Consider the following 23,462-nt stretch of genomic DNA (forward strand, 5'->3'; position numbering starts at 1 on the left):
TAGAGGAACAATTATATATTTATCATCATATGATTTCTTATCAGGATCCTTTGAAGTTTCTGAGGGCTGCTTCACTCATACCCATGGAAGGAAATGGGAGCTCTTGCCTGGAGGAACTCCCCAAGCCTCGCTAGGTGAAGCGACACCCAGGCTGCCCACGGCAGGAGAGCGAGCGCCTTCATCCTAAGTGCCTGTGAGTGGAAGCTGACCAGCTCCGCCGCTCTGTTCTGCAGCAGTGTTGGCCTGCCTGATGAACCTGGGTGGTGTGAAACCGCTCCTCAGGTGAATGCACCGTAAAGCTATTTTAGGACAAATGCCTTTTGGAAAACCCCTCTCAAGGTTTCTGGGAATTTGGGAGCTTTTTCTTAAATAGTATCAATGACTCTCAAATGTTAAGTGCTCTGTTGATGGCTTCCCACGGACCTGGCTACAGACTGTAGGCAACTTCTTTATTGTTCCGAAGACTTAGGTAATATCTGAGTCAGGTATTACCTTGGCTTAAGTCTTGGCCATGTCACCTATTAGGTGCGTAACTTTGAACACATGATTTAACCTTTGCTGAGCCTCTTTCCTTATTTATAAAAAGGGAAGCATCCTTATTTGCAAGTTTCTAAGAGGGATACTGTGAGAAGAAATGTAATTCATATATAATACATATACAATACTTCACATCATGCCTCTCTCAAAATAAGTACCCAGTAAATGTTAGCTTTATCCCCACAATCACCAATATCCAATATACATAGAGGGAGACACATGACACGTGTGTGTATTTCACACATGAATATGGAACACTCTGATTGTAGATGCTGATATAAATAGCTATCCGCCTGGCACTTAATAAAATTAGAAATGAGCCAATGCAATGTACCAGGGAACAGAGGAGACACCAGATTAAAGTAGAGGGAACAATCTGAGAATGACAATGGGTTCAGTTTGGAAATCGTAAATTGAAGTAAGTGTCTGGAGTCCTCCACCAGGCATGGGACACTAGGCCTGACCCTAAGCACAGGTCTTGGACACCCTGCTCCAGATCCTCAGTGCTCCAGATCCACACTGGTGGCCCAGCGACACTAGGAGCAGAGAAGACCGCAGAGCCATATGTGAGAAAAGACCTGGAGGTCTGAAGGAAGCAGGGAAAACACCAGTGTCTACAGGAGGGCAGACAAACAGTATCATTTGGGAGTGAGAGAGGCTGAGAATGAGTGAATGGAACATAAAATCCACAGAGAAAAGATCGATTCCACAAGGATGGAAGGGCCAACAGCATGAAATGATACAGAAGAAGATGGTCATAAATAGCCATGGAGAAAACAAGACTAAAAAAAATTTAAAACTGGGCAAGGGATACTTGAGGTTTGGTCCAATTTCTCCAACCAGTTAATCCACTCTCTGGGTGTACAAACATCCGTGGGCCTACGTACACAAGACCAAGCATTATCTGCATAAAAATTATAGTCAAAGAAATGTGTGAATCACAGATACAACATCAAACGAGTGTTCATGCGGGCACAGGGGCCCCCTGTCCTCTCTGGGAGGTAGTTTGTGGGTGACAAGAACAAGCAGGTTGGATCTGAGATACAAGGTAGTTTGTTACCCCTGATAGAAATGTTCCCCTTCTTCAACTCAGAAACTGAATTTGTAGTAGCCAAAGTAGCTGTCCCTATTGAGAACATTTTTGGAATTGTTGACAATCACAAGTATTGTCAGGGCTCAAAAACAGCACATCTCTGTGATGCCCATCATGTACCTTGCACTGGGCAGCCCCCATACCTAATCAAATGTTGCACCCTTGGGATCCTAAGAGATGGTAAGAGGTCACCAGGCATAATGCAGAGATGGTGGTTCTTAATCAAGGGCAATTTTGTTTCTCTTCTCCATGAGGGGTTTGTGTCTAGTTAACCCTACCAAGCCTCATGCAGCCATGGAGCAGCTTCTGGAGTTTGTGATTAATTCATGATCCAATGCTGGGATTATGGGTGTGAGCGTTACACTCATCCTGGGGCAGATAATCTGCATTACAACATAAGGAGGGGAGAGGGGCTTGCTAGAAGCCACAGCTGCCGCTCCTCCTTTTGTTCTTTACTGCTTTCCACCTCCTAAACTGCTGCCCCGTGCCATGTGCTGCTCTGCCTTGGAGCCAGCAGTGTGTGGACTGAAACCTCCACTAACTATGAGCTAAATAAACCTCTCCTTCCTTAATTTGGCATGTTGGCTATTTTGTCCCAGCAATGAGAGAAAAGTAACTGAGACAAGCGGATATTTAGCAAGGAGACATTTGGGTTGTCAGAGCACAGAAAGGAACTATTCTCTACTGATATCCAGTCAGTAGACACCAGCAATACTCTAAACACCCTACAGTGCAAAGCACAAACATCACCACCCAAAGATGATTCAGTCTGAAATATCAATTATTCCTGGGTTGACAAACATTAGTCAGAACTAATGACCTGTCTTCAGTTTACTACAAGGATTTTTCTTCAAATGTTTCCATTTCTAGTTCATCTTTTGTCATTACTTCTACGCTCACTTGAGATGTTCTCCTTCAGAATCAGTATTTTACAGTGGTACCTCAGTTCATGAACTTAATTCTTTTTACAATTCCAGTCCCAAAATTCATTTCACAGTTCTTGTTGCAACTGAATGGCAAGCATAGTATATATCATGGAACAAATCCTACAATCAGAAATGGGGAAAGAATTAAGCTCATGGACGAAGGTACCACTGTACCTTCATTTTAAATTGGAGGAAACTGAAGCCCTAAAAGATTACACGACTTTTCAGAAATATAACTTACATCTTCTTATTTTAGTGGTCTTTCTACTAAGCAAAGAATAATATTTTATATGCAAAATTAAAACTTTCTAGACACGCTCATAAAGAATAGATTGAATTGACTTCTCATCTTGTATAAGAGCTGTATTGCCATAACTCAAAGACTTTCAACTGTCTTCTTAGGTCTTGAACAGTTCTACACAAATGCTCATTTTGATTCTCAATGCTGGGAAGTTCATCTCACTTCTACTGCCCTGAGAGGTACAGCTAAGCTGGTCCAGGTACTCATCAGACATTAGATATTATAGACATAAATTGTTTCTTGCATAATTGTACTTAGTGCTAACCCAAACTTGGCCAGAAGAGAAAGGTGGCTCACCTCAAGCCCAAAGCAAGCCACAAGACAGTGAACACTAAAGCCCCGCACACAAGTGCAAGACACTCAGCAACCCAGACTCAGTAGCTTGCCTGTGTGGTTCCCCCAGCTTCACCTCAGAGCCGCCTCCCACTCTCCACAAAGCCCTGTGTGGAGCTGAGAGCACTTATGTTTACAAAGTTGGGACAGAAAGTGGCCAGCAGCAACATTTTCTGGAAAACTAGAAACCTCTGGGTTCTCCCCACTTATTTCTGTTAAGACAAAAGGTGGGGAGGCCAAGGTGATATTTATAAAACTAACTCAGAAACTGAAGAGTCAAGGTCTCTTCCCCCATTGAATTTGTTCTTTAATGAAGCTAATAAGTCTCATTTCTTTTTAAAGAATTGCTTCAGAGACTATGTGCAGCTGATATTTTTCAGGAGCCTCCATGCGCTGCAATCTGCACTTAAAGCTGACTAAATAGACGTAAGAGCCTACTTTAAGCACCACGCTATTGCTCTGATGGCCTCTACAAGCGTACATCCATGGGTCATTACTCTGGCCATGCAAATAAGCTAGCCATAGAATTAGAGGGAGAGCAACACACGGGCCTATAACTTTACCACTCAAAGTGTGGCCCCTGGCTTTGGCGTCACTTGGGGGCTTGTTAGAAATTCCAGCCCCACCCCAGACTTCAACCAACATTTTAATAAGATCCCAGGGGGTTTTCAGCACCTTAAGTTAGAGAGGTAAAGCATCTAGAACTCAGCAACCTTCCCTAAAACCCACAAACATTTTCTGTTTTAGATATCAGCACATTTATTTTTGAATCTTTTCCCTTTTGTAAAGGTATAATTCAATGGCGTTAGCACACCACTCATGCTGTAAAGGGTGGCAGGCCCGAGGACATCTCTAGACGTTGTGTAAGAACATTTCTGAAAGAGAACTAAGGGTTGCCCACATCACTCTAGACAAGCCCTTCTTCTCAGGGGGTCCCTTTGTAATAGGTGATTGCTGCTACCAGTTTCCAAAATTGCAGGAGTGGAGTAAAAAGAACAGGACAGGACAGAGTTTTTTGTTTTCCATTTTTAAAATTTTAGCAGTTTTACTCCTATGTATTAGTTTTACAATTACAAAATTTTCAGGAAAGAATTTGTCATTTTTCTATACTTTAGTGAATCTGGGTTTTTGTGCCTGAGAGTCCATTCAGGAATTTGGACTCTCAGGGATGTTTCTTCATAGACCAGAGAACACAGGTGGTTCAGGCCCACTTCCTGGTGAATGCAAACACAAAGAACTCCTAAATAGCAGATGCCCAGGGGACTAAGCGCCTCACCTGCTCTTCACCTCTGGGGAAATAACCGCACTCCACCTCTTCTTCCACCTAAGGCTTTACCCCACCCCCATGATACACAGGCAGTTATTAAGATTTAAGAAAGACCAGACTGACCCACCTGGAATCTCCGCATGTCACGTGGGTTTCCTGCATTCTTTAGGCAATTTTGGTTGCATTTGAGAAAAAACTTCAAGAAGAACCTGTCAAGAAACAAGTGATCACTGTTAACACATCAGTCCCCATGCAGAAGGCAACACATTGTGAAGTCACTTCTGTGTGTTCCATTTTCTAGGCATTTGCTGAAATATTCACAATGATGTCAGAACTGCTACTTTGGTTGAGGCCTTACACTCTGTTTTGCATCCCAGCTGCACCTTCGTTGTGAAGCAATAATCTTGGTACTGCCAACAGATCTCACAAAAACACAGACCTCCCAACAACAGGAAGGTTTCCACCATGGTTTAACATAAGTTCCAACTGGCTCTAACTGTCTAAGAAGGCTCAGAGTCCCCAAGCACAGCGTGTCATTTCAGCCCTGCAAATTCACAGGTGATGAATGGAAAAATACACGTTTGATGATATGACGATCTGATGAACACTTTCTTATCTTACCCTTTCGAAACAAGATGTTCTAATTAGTAGTACTCAGGGGAAGTAAGTAGTTCACACCGTCACTTAATCACTTTGACTTCTCAAATATTTTTTAGATATTTTTATTTGATTTCCTGCTGTAGATTAAATCTCCTTGTGATGGAATAAGAGTCTTGCTGCCTCGCTGACACCGTGGATTCTGAACTGGTTCCACAGTGAGGGCCATGGAGTTTTACTTGCTAAAGTGACCAGTGGTTCCAATCTCACAAGAAAAATCCTAGCTTCTCAAGCACAGGTAGTAATAGTAGCTACTTTAACTCTCAAAAATGTCTTGGTTTAGGTAATACATTACAACTTTCTGAGTTATTTCTCATAAAGTATATCATACTTGTCAAAGCCCACTATAGAAAGGTGGTGGGTACTAAAGATACCATGTTAACCAGGTGTTGTGGGACACACCCATAAATCCAGCATTTGGGAGGCTGAGACAAAGGAATCACAAACTTGAGCTCAGCCCAGGCAACTCTGGAACTTGGCAAGACCCTGACTCAAGTAATGTAAAAAGAGGGGGCTGAGAAAATCGCCTATTGTGAAGGCCCTGAGTTCAATCTGCAATACTGGGGAGAAAAGGTATCACGTTAATGCATTCAGTTGGCTATCTACAATTAAATCCGTCTGTTTTCTGTTTGGTGATTTTTTTTTTAACAAAAGTATTTTTCATAGGTTCTGCTTTACCTTGGTCTTAACCATCCAGCAGAAAAGTATAAAAATGAAATATAAGAAGTAAAGCCATGCTGTTATGCTGAGCTGTAGGGGACTCAGGTCAACAATTTCTGACATTGTCAGTGAAGCAGAAGACCCAATACTATTATGGACTACTGGACTCTTTTAGAATATTTTGCTGAGTTTACACACCTATAATATTCAAATAACGGAACTTAACAAAAAAAAGGGTATACAGATGAATGCCCATTTTGTATCTGTGTATTCAAAGTAGTTAGGATAGATATAAAGTTACGTTCTCTTAATGAATAGAGGGATTTGTTCTAATGGTGCTTGTAAATAGGATATCATGTCCACATCTTGTACAGCAATTAACCACTAGGAAGAATGTATGCAATGTGTTAATTATTGAAACTGTCCTACCAATTTGATTTGAAACTATCTCATTGCTATTTGTTTATCAATAAAATTATGGGAAAAAAATAACAAAAGTATTTTTAAGGTCATATAAGTTCTGTGATTCCTTTTATGTTTAGGCCTAGATGCAACTATGGATTTCCAGCCTAAATATTTTCAAAAACTATCAGAATGCATTGAATTGTTAGTCACTTAAACTCTTGTAGGAATTCTCTTTTCTTCAGCTTGACACCCTCCTCCTTTCAAGTATCCAGTGGTGTCAAATTCTCATTCAAATCAAATAACTTGTGAAGAACTCTGCTATGGCTATGTCTAAATGTTCCCCCAAAGCCTCATATGGTCACTGGTGGGGCTTTTTAGAGAAGGCTGTGTGATACTGGCATCAAAGATGTGATGCTGGTACTGATGCCTGGTGTGATGTTAGAGTTAAGGGTACCCCATCCAGGGTGTGAGTGCTACCTGCCCTGAGGGTGGAGAGCCTGGATAGGAAATAAGGGGCACAAAGAGGGCTGCTGTCATTTGTTGCTTACTGCTTGCTACTTTGCTGTGTTGCCCTTCTCTGCCTACCATGAACGATTTCTCTTCTGTGTTGCCCCCTCTGCTATGTGCCACCCTGCCTTGGAGCCAGCCACCTATGAACTGAAACCTCTACACACTACGAGTCAAATAAACCTTTCTTGCTTTAAGTTTGGGTGTTGGGTACTTTGTCTCAGCAATAAGAAAAAGTAACTAAGACAAACTCTCCATGATGCCTCCATGATGCCTTCATCTGAATTTTTCTCTGAGCACAAAGTCCACATTGGTCCTTCATAAGAGCATCACAGGAAGGTACACTTAGTATTTCTGAATACTGTTGTATGTCAAGTCCCACAGCCACTTCTCTCCTGCCTGATCCCCTAGACTCTGCCAAGATGGGAACATGGCTTGAGAATAACTCCTCAAAGAGAAAAAATGACTTTTCCACCAAAAGTACAAAGTTTTAAAAGAGAAACATCTTCGTAGACCAGCTCTATCTTATGTAACCTTGAACAACCCATCCCCGAAAGAACCCTGATTAATGATGGGCCTCCACTTCCAAGTTCTCTCCACAGAGAACAAAGCCATCACCTTTCTGTCCAAGTTATATGATTCACAGGAAGCTGCTGAAGCCCAGCTGTACAATTAAGCCTAGCTCGCAGCCCCTTTCCAGGGTCAGGACCATCCCACAGGCCCACTGACAGCCCCTGACTGAGGTTCTTCTTCAGTGGAGCTGACCCAGAAAAGCAGGGAGCCTGGGCATGCAGCCACCTTCCTAAGACCTCTGCATCCTCCCATTCCTCTGAGGACCAAGAAGATGATGCTCCTGGTCACATATAGCTTCCAGAAACTCTACTCTAGCATAGCGGGCAGTAGGTAGTGAGTCTCCCACATCGCTGAAGATTCTGGATGCAAAGATACCTGAAATGTGAAGACTAGTTGCGTCTTTCCAGCAGAGCTAGTCAAAGGGGCATATCTGAAAGACACTCCAGGTCCCTGACAGGGCTGATCACCACTGAATGGACAATGAGAGCCGATGTGGTGTCAGGGGAAACCCACCACACCAAGAAACACTCAGAACAGAAGTCATCCTCTGACTCTGCCGGGTGCTCCCCGTGTGATTTTGCACATGAAACAGAACCTTGACTTTTTTAAATTATAAAATGAGCACAATGGGAGGTCCCACCTGGCAAGGCGACAGAGAAACTGCAGGAGACAATGGGTAGCACCCAACACAAGGCAACACAGTGATGGTGGCCTTTACAAGTGGGCTCCACAGTCCAGGTGCTTACCATGCGCTCAGTACTGTATCAGGAATTTCAAACACATCCTTCCAGTAAGTCTTTGCAAATAACCTCAGCTATCAGTCCTATTTTACAGATGAGAACATAGAGTCAGAGACGTTAAACACTGTAACTTGTCGGAAGGTGAGTAAATGCAAATCTCAAATTCAAATTCACACAGTGCAGCTCCCGAGTCTGTGCAGCTCACCACCATGCTACCAGCAGTATTAGTAAAAATAGAAGCAGTGCAATAATGATATTAATACTAACTGCGCTACTGATAGCCATTGTCCTATAATAGCAATTGTATTAATAGAGCACATAAGCGTAACGATGCTACTAAAAGGCAGGATTAACATGTATATCTCCAAAACAACAATGTGACTGCTACAGCCAGCACCCGCACAACCACTTTCCCTCTAGTGAGTACCCCTCACCATCCCCGGTGGCTTCCCTGGCGCTGACCATATTTGCTGCCTGTGTGTGTTTAAGCCATCTGAGCCTAGACTGGACAGCCAGATTGAGGTGGCACTGGAAGGAGCTGTCAGCACCCCCTCTGGAATCTTCAAGTCAGACAACTGCTAGCGACCAGGAGGAGCTCCATCTGGTGCCAAAATGGATTTTGAAAGCCAGGCAAACAGGACACTGGCTCTGCCAGGGAGAAACAGAATCAAGGGAGCAGGGGATCTTCTGTCTCCGAGATGAGCAGCAGCGAGGCGCCTGTCAACAGCCCATCGTTAGCACAAAAGCTATGCCGGGCACACACCAGATCCCCATCACCCTGAGCTGCCCCGCCACTCTGGCACACTCCCCCGTCCGCTCTCTCAGCAGCAGATCACTTGCTGAAACTGAAGTCTCGACCATCTGTCGTGAGCAAGACAGCCATCAACTGGTGCCCAGGGCCTCGCACAAGCCCTTATGTGGCAAAGACGCCCTGCGGAGCCAATTGTTTTGGGGAAAGCCAGCCCTACCCCAAGGGAGAGCCTCAAGAAATTCTCTCAAAGTTTTCCCTTACGTAGAAGCCAAGTGTCTGACCCCGTCAGATCACACGTCCTTAAAGGAACTGGGAAGAGTGAGGAGGAGTTAAAAATATCCTCACTGAGAGGCAGGGTTAGATGCTTTATCAGGATAAATATATGAGGCATTGGTAACCCATGCCATGTGTGTCTGCACGGCTACCGAGAAGAGCGCGGGTTCGGAGGGGGCTTTTAACAAAGTGGAGGTTACTGTAACTTGAAACCTCACTTTTGTCTAAGAAATTGCTGCATTTGATAAAATGTGGTGACGAGACAGAGTGTGGCCATCTTACCCCTGCTGTGGGAAACCGACCCCCAGGCACACAAAGCCTCCATTGACCCTGTAGAGTTCCATAAACTCCAGGACACAGCCTAGTGGGGACCAGACTCGCTTTTAACTCTTTTTTTTTAAAAGGGTCCTGGGGTAGGTAGTGAGAAACCCAACACGTTTCCATGCATTTTCAACATGAATAATATCAGTGTTCACGTAACATGGTGTTATTCTAAGCACTGAAATCCCCTGCATCTCACTGAATCCTGATAGAAGTCCTAGAAATTAGGCATGGCAGAAATTATCAGATCCATCTGAAAAGCAAGAGCTCAAAGACTCAACAAAATGAAGGGATGTACCAACAGTCAACCAATCTCCTGTGCTGCCAAGGGGACTCTGCGTGGGGCAGGTTCTCCATGAACTGTGGGAGTTCATAAGTGACCTTAGCACTTCATCTAACCTTTTTGTTTTCTATAAGAAAAATGAGAGATCTGGCGATATGAAAATGCTCACATAGCTAACAAAGGTTATGAAAGTGAGAACTATAATCCACAGGCCCTGGTGACTAGCTGCATGATTTTTCCAATGTGAGGTTAGTTTCTCAAAAGCCAGTACAATAAGAGCTCAACACTTTGGCTCTTGAACTTTTTAGTCCACTGTCTCAATTAAAGAAAGTGATAGTCACAAAACCAAAAGTACCACCCTATTAAAGGTTGAGTTTAGGTTCATCAATCAGACTAACTTAAAGCATTACCTTATCGTTGAACTAACAAGTCAGACACACACATTGCACAATACCATTGTTTATTCAGTGGTGTATTTGTATGCTACTTTTACCAGACAGCAGATACTTAGTACCTAAGTACTTAGTACCTAAGCTTGCACTGTGTGCCAGCTTCTAAGTGACTTGTACAGTACTAGAGACCAAAAAGTACTCCTGCATGCCTCCAGAAGGAAAAGTAATTGAATTAACCAACAGAGTCAGAATTGTTCATATAAGGATTTAAAATAGCAACAGAAAACCTGTCTCTTATCTACATAGTGCATGACACGGAATGTAGAACCACAGGACATACTGGCGTAAATAAACATAATCTAAAAAAAAAAAAAAATCTTAAAGAATAGAAGCATTCTGAAAAAGATAGCACCAGGGTATCCTGGAAAAGACAGCTTGGGTTAAAGATCAGACAAAGTTGGACAATTTTCAACAACAGCCTGAATCTCAATGACCTCAATGTAATAACAGTGCCTCTCTCAGGATTGCAGAGCAGCCTGCATCATAGTCTAAGCAATTCAATCTAAGCAGTTCAATCAACGATGTGGCCTTCGACAAGTTATTTAACCTCTCTGTGCCTCAGTCTTCCCATCTTTAGAAAAGGGGAAATAACCAAACTGACTTTAGAAAGTTAATGAAAATTAAATGAGATAATATACAGAGAGTGTGTAACAGTTCCTGGCACTGAGGAAGCCATAATTCTCATCAATGTGATTGAACCCTGCCAACTGCCCACTGTACACCAAGAATGTTATTCATTCTGTGACTGTCAAGGTTAAGGAAAGAATTAAAAGCATAAGGACCCAGTGAGAACTACAGATTTCAATGAATGACCTATGAAAAGAAAAAGAAAAGCAAAACACAAGAAAAAGACAACAGTCAAAGACAGACACTCATGTCTACAGCAGCTTGATCCAAAAGCCAAAGTGTGTAAAGGCAAAAGGGGGCTTAAATCACAGAGGACTGGAACTCGTCAGAACTGAAGGGCACACATAGTAAAACCGCACATTAGATACCAGCTTGTGTGTCATTAATTATTATGCAGAGCACTGGAATGGATCTACACAGAGCAGCTTGAGGCTTTCCCTCCTCCAAACCAAATTCTGAAAAATCACGTTTGGATGCTCGCAGCTGTTCTTGTAATGTCCAAGCTGGAGAAGAAAAGCACTGAGGCACACCTAAACCAGAACATAAGACCCCATTTGCAACCTTAAAATGCCCCCAAAGATGCCCGGACTGATGCCCACAGATGGCTTTGTGGCAGATGATCTTTCTCAAAGATATTCAGGACACAAAGGCGCACTCTGGCCCCAAGCAGGAAGCAGCTGTGGAAAAACCACTGGAAGGTCCCCTCTGGGTGAAGTTCAAGTTGCTCCCACATGCCGACTGGAGAGCATAGAGGGAGACGCTGTGTGGAGAAGTCATTTCCATATACTGTGCTGTCACTTTTGGTATGATATAGCACTGCTTGACTCCTGGAGCAAACCTGCAGCCCAGAAAGCATGCAGTAAATCTTTCCAGGTGTACAAGGATTCCCCCAAATTCAAAGTCTTTTGTAACAAAAATACCTGCCCCTACCGAGAGCACCTGAGCTTCCAGGGTCTGTCTCAGAAATACCACCAGTATTGCAAAGTGTAGCTTGCTCAAGAGGCAAACCAGAGTCCCGTGGCCACACCCATGGGAAATAGAGCTGCCCTGAAAATGGAACACTCCAAAATAACCTGAAAAAGAAAACTCTGTTTTCAATATCAATGAAAACTTTCTGTCTCCTGATACACAGAAGTAGTTGTAGAGTACAGTTCATCCATGTGAAAATACGAGACTCAGAAATCTGCCACCATCCCAGGGATGCCCCAAGAGCAGGCTGAAGAGACTGAATCTGAATAAGGGATGGCCTCTTCGCCTTTCTGGATGCCAAAATGCACGAGAGACAGAGGATGTCCTTGACTCAATCCCCCACCTCCAGCAATTCTGTATGAAGGGTAGAAAGCTGATAGCTGAATGGGGAGGAAAGGACTTCTGCCCAGATAAAGCAAACTCTCTCCTTCCCTGTGTCACAAGGTGGGAAGATGCAAAGCTGTGGCACTACATTGGGACAGGTGGCTGTCCCTACTATTGGTCACTGACTTCAAGAAGTGTACTGTCATTCCTAGCTGAGGTCCCTCAGATCTTGGGTGTTTCTGGAAAGTATTCTCAGCCTGAAGGGATGAACATGATCAATCTGAAAAGGAGTCATCTCAGTACGCAGTTTGGCCTTGGCGGAAGGACATAGGGACAAGAACTAAAAGGGGGAAGAAACATGTCACAGTAGCGTAGCAGCCTACTAAAAAAAATAAAAATATTCTTAAGGAAAAGGACCCACTGCAGGTCTCTTTATGCCAGGATTTAAATGTGAATGACAGAGAAAAAGAGCCAGCATAGTACAAGGTGGAGGAGAGCGCAAATAACCAACAATGGGACAGAACTTGTTGTACTTCCTCAGAAATGACACAAGAGAATGTCAGAGTGAGGGTTCCATGGCTATACCCTGGCTCAGCTGCTCTGTATCATCCCAATTGACTCCCCAGCAACCTCTGACTGGCCACGAAATTAGCTGGGATGACACCTGGGAAGAGTCCACAAGCACCTGTGTGCACAGGTGTTCTCTTACATGAGGTTCTTTTCCAAACACTACCCAAGGGCCAAGTATCTTGCTAGAATGTAGTAAGGTACCATTTGACTCTAGAAAGACATTTAAAGCATTCTAGTAGTCTGATGTTTGATAAGAATGAAGCAGATTTTTAAATTCCAATGGTTTGTCCTTCTTGGAACTAGGTACAGATTTAGGTCACATTTGTCTTAAATTTTTCCACCAAGGAGCACAATCAGCATGGAACCACTGGGCACCAAGACCCTCGTACAGTCCTAAAGACAGGTTTCAGACTGAGAATCAGATCTCAGGTCCTGCATCACTGATGCAAATCCTTCCCCGGGCTGGGGAAGACATAAGCCCAAGTGGCCACTTTGCTTCAGTGGCACTGGCCCATCCCACAAAGCCAAGCCTAAAGAGTAAGGCAGGAACGTCCTCTATAGCTAACTCTGTGGTTACTACAATGAGTACTTGAATGACACCATGCATGAGGTCTGTTCTAAGCCTTTTACGCATACTCATTTGCTTCTCACAGTAATCTTACAGGGTCTACTTCTATTCCTTCTTACGGATAGTGTTGGTGAGACATTATATAATTTGCCCACATTTTTCTATGTAGAAAGTTTTACAGCTGGGGCGCCAGTGAGATGGCTCAGTAGAATAAACCTGAGTTCAGTCCCCGGTTCCAAAAAAAAAAAAAAAAAAAAAACCCAGAAAATTTTAAGCTGGATTTCAATGTAGGCAATTTTTAAACTATATTTCTTTGAGCTGGACAGACAGACAGATGCACACACATAGGAAATTAGCTAAATCTGGCTATACTGATCAATACCAAATTCATGAAATATTAGAGCTGAAATCAGCATAAAGATTCTCAGCACTTTGAATAGAATAATCCAAGTTACAAAATTACAATTTTTACTGTGTTTCAGCTGTACTCATGATGACCATCACTCTAACTGTGATCCCTCTAAGGATTTTTCTGGAGATATGAACTATGCTGCAGCCCTTTATATTTTTTGGGACAAGGCCCCACTAAGTTACTAAATTATGAAGGATGAATTCAAACTTTCAGTCCTCCTGCCTCAGCCGCCCAGAGTGCTGTGAATCACCTTGTGTGGTTCACATTTTTCAACCATAATAAAATTTAGAAAATGAAGTTGGTAAAAGAACCAAACCAAATCTGGATAATGATGGCTGGAGGAAAACCAGTACAGTCTGGGTTTCCCAGGGAAAGTCAGCACCACCCTAAAAACTTATCATATGCACAGGTGGGAATCCACAGTCCTACCTTTGACAGTCTTTCATGCATACAAAAAGGCACAGCCTGAAAATGAAAGGCCTTTAGGATCCTTGGTCAACATACGCACATTTAAAATTCTAAAGCACATTCATTCAGAATCTGATGTTAAATTTTCACTTTTCCTTCCTACGAACTCAAAGAGTTTCAATATTAATTTCTCCTGTGGAAGCCACAGGTGCCATAGCAAGATTGAGATGTATAAGTCCATGGTAAAGGAGGCAGGTAGCTTTCCCAGGACATTCAATGTATTACTCTTTTCAGGATTTTACAGAGTATAAACCATTCATTCACTTAACTGTCAAGTCTATGAAAGAGTCAAACACATTACAATTCCCTCTTAATACCAAGTGTACTAAGACCACAATCACTGAAACTCAAGTTTTTCTATAGAAGAAAACTAGAAGAGATTAGCACTTGAAACTTCAAAATTTCAGGACAATTTTGACTCATAGTGATCTAGTATTTGAGTCATTGCTTGGGAAAGTTGAGTAGCTTTAAAATATTAAGCTAGGAAGAATTTTCTGGAGGACCTGCCTCAGTAAATCTTGTACAGCCTAATAATGCCAACACTGTACCCTCCCAGGCACCCTGCTCTCCTGCAGGATCCTCTCTGGATTTCATCAGCCTGCATCCTGGCCCTGCACTGGAAGCCTCATTTCTGCCTTCCCCGCAGGCTGGACCCTAGGTCTGAACAGTCTTTCCCACCCTGTATCATCTCAGAGTCCCAGAAGCCCACTTCTCCCCCACCCCCGCCCATGCCACACCAATTCTCCATGCCCACGACACCTTTGCAAATGCACCAGCTACCACTCACCACCTCGCTCCATTCTGGCACAGCACTTGCCACACCTGGGAGCCATGGCACCTGCTACAGTCCCCCGTGTCATCTCCTGTGCTTGTGACACCCACACCCTTTGGAGAGCCTCTCTGTTCACACAGGAGTACCTAGTAGAGCTGTATACAGAAACCTCCAAAGGAACACCTGACTCAAGCTGATTATAAATATTAATGGCAGCTAACTTTGAATTATAGCACAAATATTATTTATTCTCCCCATTTCCTTCTATATTTTCTGATTTCTACCTCCACACATTATTTTAATGGAAAAATAGACCACTTTCTTGTTGTAAAACTTGAAATGAATATTATTCAGCAGAGACTAGGGAATGTTGCCCTATTTTGCAGTGGATAAATTAGGAAATAAAAATGATGAATGATTTTCTCAGTCTCTGCTCTTTGAGATTTGCCACTTAACTCACACAAGAATAGGTAAGGGCTATCTGTCTCATTCTGTAAAAGGTAGGTTTATTATTTCCACATATGCATAATTCATAAAAGAAGGGATTCTATAGCATTGGTGTCCTTAATTTCCTACTTAAAACTTTCTCAACATCAAAGTTTAACATATGATCTCTAAGTTAAACCTGTCATTGTTCTTAAAACACTTAAGTATAAGCCAAAGGGATAAAAGGCCATGTAACTAATAGTCCGAAATGGATCTGCTCTCTTTAAAATTCTACAGGCTATTCTGGTGACTTTGTTAAAAATCCAGTGCTTAAATTTCTTAATGGCTTGCTATTTCTTCATTCAGCCTCCTTCAATACGTTATTCATTTATTAATTAAGCATGTCCTCCATTCACAGGTGCTAACCACAATGCCGAGGCCACCCTCTTAGAAGCTCATTCAAGTACCATTCTCAGGCCATTTTCATCAGAATTACCTGAAAACTTCACCTGGCAGAGACAGAATGGGAAAGAAGAAAGCATTCATACAAGTACAGTGCCCTCTGAAGCTTAAAAATTCATAGCTAATTAACTTCAAAATCAACAAAAACGTCAATTTCACATAAAAAGTGAACTGAAGAAGCCACATCCAGGAAATAATGAACTCCAAAGAAAGGATGGATGGGTGTCTAACCCTATATCACAGAAATGTAGCACAAACACTTAATATCACATCAGTAATGATTGATAAATAATAAAAAGAAAAATGAGATTCTTTAGCCAGTCCTTCTTATCTGAACTTGCAGAGACGGAAAAGAGCTCCCAAATATTTGTTTCAAGGAATGAAAGGTAACTTTTCTACGGAAAATAAAATATAGAAAAGATGAACCAGCTGGATGAGCTCTTTCTTAAGAAAAAAAGTACATAATCTTTCTAAGGGAGAAAATTATTCTAAAACTGTTTTAATTCATTGTCAGCTTTAAAATTCTTACCCCAAGTGTCCCCTTTTCCCAACATACTCTCCCTGAGCTCCGTCTCACACCTTCGTATGGTCTCTGCCATCCCCTGAACTCACACACAACTGGACGCAATGACTTAATTTGAGCACTGGCTTCCACTGGGGGGAAAAATGTCGGCATTCTAACATGCCACAGAAGCTGAGTTCAAATAAAAACCAGTGACTCCTTAATTTGGATTCAAAACTCAGGGCCAATCTCCAAATAAAAATGACATGGGCAAAATCACAGCCACAGAGCCCTGCAGATAATCTCATGAGCTCCCAATTATTTGAGTTCATATTATGGACAATCCAATAAGGCTGTATGTTCTAGTTCATAAAAATATAGAAAGAAATTTATCATTCTGAAATCTGAATGCAAAATAAGAGCCTGACACTTTATTAAGCACACTTTCTCATAATAGCATCAGGATGCTGATGGAAAATGAAACTGAAGCAATATCAGAGAGGAGCAATGACACCATTTGGGTCTTCAGAGGGTTGCTTGGTGGCTCACGGATCACTCGCTTGCCCTCCCCAACTGTCACTTGTGAACAGTTTCGATGTGAACCTCCAACAATGGAAAGCAAACTGGAAAAACGTTTATCACAAAAATTGGCCAATTATTCACAAAAACAAAGAAGGCTAGAATGGGAAGAGGACTTAAAATAATCTAGCCCAGAGATTCCTAAACTAGAGTATCTGAACGGCCTGCATGAAGCCGTTGAGTACTCCAGGGCTGCATGTGAACATGCACTTACATGCTTTTTTATGGGATGGCTCAAGAGTTTTCATGAGGCTGTAAAAGGAGCCGGTGAGTTGACTTCCCAGAAAACTTTTTCTCCAACTTTTACGTCAGTGATTCATCTTCCCTTTGGAGAACTTTGCCCTCATTCAAAACACAAACATGCCCTCATACATCTAGACGAGATAGGTGCATGTAATTGGGTGAGGGCATCCATCCCCCAAAGTATAGCTACCTTAGAAAAAAGTATGTGGCCCAAGTCAACTCAGTCAAGGTCAGTCTGAGCTAGATTTGGGACTTTGAGTAGCTTCAAGAATAAATGAGTTTCTCTCTACTAAAGCTGAACCTGGAAAGATATGACACTGGGGTGCTGGGATTTCAACACATTAGAGATGAGTAATTCAATGTAATCTATTTATTTTCCTCCAGTAGAGGACATAATGTCAGTGAACTCTGACAGGTGGAAGAGTAAGGAAAGTAAAGAGAGCTCACATTTTCCAAAGCCCTCCAAGAAAGTCAAGGTAGAGATTGAAATGTCACCAGAATCACCATGCTGAGAAGGTGGCAAGAAAAGAGAAAGTCTCAAAAAGTACAAGTGTGGAAGACAGGGACCGCCATATGGAATCACGGTAACGTTCCATCTGTGTAACTTCAACATGATGACCTCGAGGTAACCATACACATACACATACACATGCGCACACGGCATGCCTCATACAAAGCGTGTAGGGCCAGGAATGTTTCAGATTTGGGGTGTTTTTAGATTTTTAAATATTTAGTTATCCCTAACAAGATGTTTGAAAAATGGGACCCAGGGGCTGGTGAGATGGCTCAGTGGTCTAAAGCACCTACTTAGAACAAGCTTAGCAAAGCACAGGGACCGCGGTTCAATCCCCCAGCACCACATGCCAGCCAGCCCGCCCCCTGGTGGGCTGAGCTGGCCACACACACACACACACACACACACACATAAATAAATAAATAAAAAAATAAATAATAAATAAAAAAATTAAAAAAAAAAGAAAAGAAAAATGGGACCCAAATCTAAACTAGAAATTCTACATTTCATGTATACCTCATACTCCCAGCCTGAATGTAACTTTACACAATATTTTTAGTACACCTACATTTTGACTGTGAGACCCAACATGTGAGGTCCTGTGTGGAATTTTCTACTTGTGTCTCCATGGTGGTGCTCAAAGAGCTTTGATTTGGGGGCATTTTGGATTTCCAGGTTAGGGATGCTCAGCCTGAACCCAGCCACATGTACACAAACACAAACATAAGCACATATAATTTTCTCATTAGAGAATGATGTATATTTTAAGGTGGCAGAAGTCCTCACGCTGGGTGCCTGAACACAGACCCTATGGAGCCCGGGAAGGCGGCATCAATGAGCAAACTCAGCTGCATAGGGAGCCACAGCCAGTGGTAGGAACTGCAGGGGCTGAGAGGTGATGTCTTGTCACCGCGGATGGCTCAAGTGTTCTCCAGGCAGCTGGCCTAATGGGGTGACATGAGCAGTGCTGCCACATCTTTGCATCTGAAGAGAAGCTAGGAATGAAGCCTGGGAAGTGAAAAATGTGCTGCTCTCCTAAACACTAAAGGACCAGACATAGCAACCCTGGGAAAGGGGCCTCAGGTAGCATCTCCTGCCCTAGAACACAATAACTAAAGTAGCAGTGAATCCTTCCACTACAATGCTAGGGTAGGGCCTCTCCTTGCCCATTTCTAGTAAAAAAAAAAAATAGTAGTAACAAAAGACAGATCCCTATGGCGCCACTAAGTGGAACTCTTCTAATTAAAACAAAAGTAGTTCTTGCTTCTGAAATAACATGACTTTTCGTTTGATTTGTTAACGAATTGTGTCCCTTGAACTCCAGTTGTTGTCAAGCTTGTTTTGCTCCCAGACCCTTGGCAGCTGATACGTTAAGTGGAGGGAAAAGTTGGAGAAAACATCTGGTCTCAGAGGCAAGAGTGGAGGTGGTACGCATTTACCAGCATGAGGCCATCCGCAGACTGCGAGCAGAGACACAGGGAAAATCCTCCGGGGCCCACCTGTTCTCAGCTGGATTTCCCAGGGCACTCAATTCAATCAGAAGCTCTAAGTTTTAGTAGCATGTTACAACCAATTAACTGTGCAGGAAACAAAACATCTGACTCTGGTGCCTTCCTCCCTGGTTGCAAGGCATCTGTGGCCTCAAAAATCAGCAATTTAGAGCACTCTGTTTGGAGGAAGACACCACATGCAAGCTTGTCACCTTCTTTCACCAGCTGGGAGGACACATGAATCTAGCCTGGCTTGGGAACCATTTCCTCTTCCAGCACAGAGTCCCTGTGTCACCTAGACTGCACCAAGCTCTGGGCATGCACAAGAGTCATCGCTCATAGTTAGGGTCTATTGCTAACCCTACTTCAAAGATGAATAAAGAGAGGCTATCAAAACTGGGGAAAGTGCCTGAGTTCACATGTGCCAGGAGTGGAACAAGCAGGATTGGAAGACAGAATATATGGTTCACAGTGGAGAACAAAATCTTACTGTAGAGTTCACTGCCTACCCTTGGAGACCATGTGACAAATATGGGCTTCTGGTATTGCACAGCAATATCTCCTTATATGTTTAATAGGTACTGAAACTTCTGCTAAGTTCTATTTGCCATAATTCTCCACTAAGTTAGGAATAAATTTAGAGGGCTATGCTTTTAAACTCGATATAACTTTTTAGCAATACAAGTCTTCCTCTTCTCAATCTTTAAAACTGATCCTCACAGAACTCTTGCAGGAGGCACAGGAGCTGGATGAAGTCAGCTCTGTGTCATCGACGAGTCCAGCGTGGCTCAAACAGTCAGGTGTGAGGGCCACAGTCACCCAGCTGACAAGAGGCAGTTTCTGGTCCTGACTCCTGAGCACTCCTGCCAGGAGATTGGAAGGATTATTCTTCATGTCCACAAACACCTAAGCCCTTCTTCAGGCTGGGCTCTGGATGCACCTCTAACTCTAGATCTTGCTCCTCCTTAAGGTGTCCCTTAGATAACTTCTCCCCGGCGTACCATCCTTGGTGAGCCCCTGCTCAGGGTGTCACAGTCATGGCATGTGAAATCTGCATGTTCATATGGAAATTTACAAAATTAAAGCAAACACAGCACCTCCTTCTGCCTGCAAAGCAATCATGCCTTTTCTTCAAGACCTGGACAAAATCCTAAGCTGCAGGCCTCATGCTCCACACCCTGCCTCAGAGCTCACGCTGCTCTCCGCCCTCTCCGCATCCCCTCTGCCCTGCCAGCACTGCACCATGGTGCAAATTATGGGTCTGCCTCCTAGCACACCACTCTGCTGCCTCTCCTATTCCCTCTTGTCTGAACAATTGTCAAATATCACACACATCCAGGCTCTGCCCTGGCTCTCTTTCATGGATACTTCAAACTCCCCTGGGTGCTTTGCCACAGTTAGATGTTGCCAACAATCAAATTCCAGATCTCTGCTGCACCCCCCCCCAAAAAAAGAGTTCCCCCTCATTGAGCATGTCATAAAGTCCTGAAGATCAACATCTCAACAACATTCTAAGTATAACCTTTTAGAAGTTCTTAATTGTTGGCCTAGAATCCCACACCAGGCTATTTATACTATTTGTAATCCTGACATTTCTTCCATTGGAACTAAATAGAAAAGTAGTTTTTCCATCTAGAATCACTTTTGTGCATCAAGTAAGAGGGTCCACTCACCAACACTGTCATGATGGTGTTAGGTGGCACTTTTCCATACTAAGCACGGGGGAGGGGAATCCACTTAACACTGATTTCTTGCTTTTTTTGTTAGAAAGCTTTGCGAGCTACTTCTTAGTCTCACCTAGTGGAAGGGTCGCTGCCTTCACTGGGTATGTGACAAGCCTCTCCAGAATTAGAGTACTTTATTATCACATTAGTAGTGGGAAAAGTCACATAATTAACAGAATTTATCCTCATTTACTCTGTAAAAAGCACTAATATTCCATCTCCCTGCCTCTGTTTAATTACTTTCTTTAACACGACTTCTTTTTTCTGACTTGACCCTTTGTGGGCTCATCTACAGAAATGTGTTAAAACTTTCCCCCCCACACACACGCCACTTAATTCGCTAGACTTTATTCACTTGAATAAGCACAAAAGGTATACCAAGGTCTGTCATAGTTCACACAATGCCTATGAATTAGCAGCGGCGACAGTGCTGTGCTTTTGCCATAGATCCTTTCTTCAGAACAAGTGATGACAGCCACCAGAATTACTGTTAATTGTAATGTGACACTGGCATTTCACTGGCTGAATCCAGTGGTAAACTAGCATTAGTTCAGGTGCCTAAGAATTCAGAAGCTGAGACGCTATGATGCTTCAAAGAGAGCTGCGGACCCACCTGACACGTGCTGCCTTCCCGGGGCTGTTTCTTCAAACCAGTCTGCTCCAGGGAGCTGAAGGACATACAGTATACACACTCACATGCAAAATAAAGGTGTCATTATATGCCAAAGTCATCGCTGGTAGCAAATCTGGTCAACACTGTGCTTGCTCTCTCTCTTAAGGCTGCTTTTTTTTCTTTTAGGCAGCCAAGTAATAGGACAAAAATCCAAGGCTTAAATGACAAACATTTAATAGAGGCTGACTTTCTCCTGCCTGTTTTTAGAAACACAGATTTCAAAACAATGCCTCCAGCCAAGGACAGCGGCACATGCCTGTAACACAGGCCCTCCCGGAGGCTGAGGCCCAAAGATCGCAAGCTTGGAGCCCAGCCTGAGCAACGGAGTGACTTAGTGAGAATCTGTCTCAATAAAAAACAAAGAGCAGGGGTGTCACTCCAGGAAAGGCCCTGGGTCCAATCTTCAGTACAACACAAAGTGCCTCTGTAGCACATGCATGGTCAGGAGAAGGGGGCTGGGAAGGAAGGACCAGGTCTTCATCTGAAATGGACCTTTTGCTCTTGAGGTACCAGCTCACTTCTAACGGAAGGTGAATCCCTCCTGCCAAGCCCAGGGGTGGTAGTGAGGAACTGATAAAGAGAAAAGCTCTTCTAGATCCTGAGACAGTGAGCAGAAAGGGCTCAGCAAGTCTTCAGAGTCTTCTCCTGCCTAGGACACACACATGACCTAAGTGACGTTTGGACAACTGTCACACTTTTGTGTTTTCTGTCAATGGAAGACTCAGCTACATTCCACTCCTGCCTCCAAAAAAACCCATGCATCTCAGTTGGGATGTGAAAATGGAGATGTTTATTTTCTCCACAGGACAAATAGCAAACTGCATGTATCTTTGTCCCCATTTAGTACAACCTTGTAGGCCTTCATATATTACATGCCCCACATTCACTGGAAAGTAACAGCCTCTCTGTTGTCCAAGTTCTAGCACTACTGTCCTTTTCACCTACAGGACCCTTCTTTCCCTCTCCAAGTCCCTCTGTCCTTTGACATCTGATTAAGATTCCTTCAGGTACTCTCAAGGTTGATTTACACTCAGAAACTCTACATATGGCTCTGGTCACTTGACTGTAAACACTGAAAAAGGATTACAGGAGCCACCTCTGCCTAACCTTAGTCATCACAACGGGGGTCGCTTCCAGCTAACACAAATTCATTTCTTCTTCCAAAACTGTACTTCCTTTAACCTTTAATTAGACATCTCATCACTCACAAAGAGTCTGACATTTCTCATCTCTGAGCCTCTTAATACAGACATGGAATGTTATCTGTCTACTAGAAGAAAAGCAAATTTATTCCTGGAAGCCAAATCCCAAACCACCTTGGTCCCATTGGCCAATGCAGCACTACCTAAAACCTCGCAGCTTTGTCTACACATCACTGGCCTCTTCCTACTTGATAGACGCATATTAACGTGTATATTTCTTTTCTAGCCAATGAGAATCTAAAGGCAGGCAACACATTTTGCAAAATCCTCTCTGCTCCTCAGTACTCAGTAGAATACTATTTCCCATTGTATGAACAAGTGGAACTGTTCAACTATTTTATTTTGTGATCTGCAGGGAAATAAAGCAAATATTAATGGATATGTTCCCTTAGGACTTCCAATAAACTTTATCTGCTGCTATCTTCATGGGACAGCATCATGCTTGCTCTTGTCCTCATAAGCATTACTACTGAGTGCTTTACTATGAGCAAAATATTTGCTAAGCATTCAACTACTACTATGTCAATCCTCACAGCAGCTCTAAAGTGGCAGCTATCGAGGGAGACATTATTCACAGCCCACTTGCCTGAGGTCAGAAATCAAGTACATAGGAAAGTCTGGATTCAAGTCTAGGTCTGAAGAAGGCCCAAATCCAAGATCTTATTCAGAACACCATTTGCATCCAGCCTTGCGAAGGATGCTTATCCCGTCGTCACCACATACTCAGTCTGAGTCTCAGATAAAGGAAGGAAGATCTGGCGGATATAAATGGCCCCATTCAGAGTTTGAGATGAGCTACAATTAGGTTGAAAAGAACCACATCTGGGGCTGGAGAGATGGCTCAGTGAACAAGTTCAG

General features: G+C 43.1%; 1 protein-coding gene across 3 annotated transcripts in view; it reads right to left on the reverse strand.

The window, feature by feature from the left end:
• Ebf1 (early B cell factor 1) overlaps positions 1 to 23,462 on the reverse strand; it is a 402,224-nt gene that overhangs the window by 149,940 nt on the left and 228,822 nt on the right. For 2 of the 3 annotated variants that reach the window (XM_012514323.2, XM_004629396.2), the window contains exon 6: positions 4,585 to 4,666. In XM_012514323.2, coding sequence (XP_012369777.1) covers positions 4,585 to 4,666 — 82 coding nt within the window. Of the gene's footprint in view, positions 1 to 4,584; positions 4,667 to 21,342; positions 21,549 to 23,462 lie in introns of those variants that run through there. The other variant, XM_023713136.1, reaches the window with a different exon arrangement.

The sequence above is a fragment of the Octodon degus genome, unplaced genomic scaffold (genome assembly GCF_000260255.1).
Source record: "Octodon degus isolate 3935 unplaced genomic scaffold, OctDeg1.0 scaffold00029, whole genome shotgun sequence".
NCBI classification, from domain to species: Eukaryota; Metazoa; Chordata; class Mammalia; order Rodentia; family Octodontidae; genus Octodon; species Octodon degus.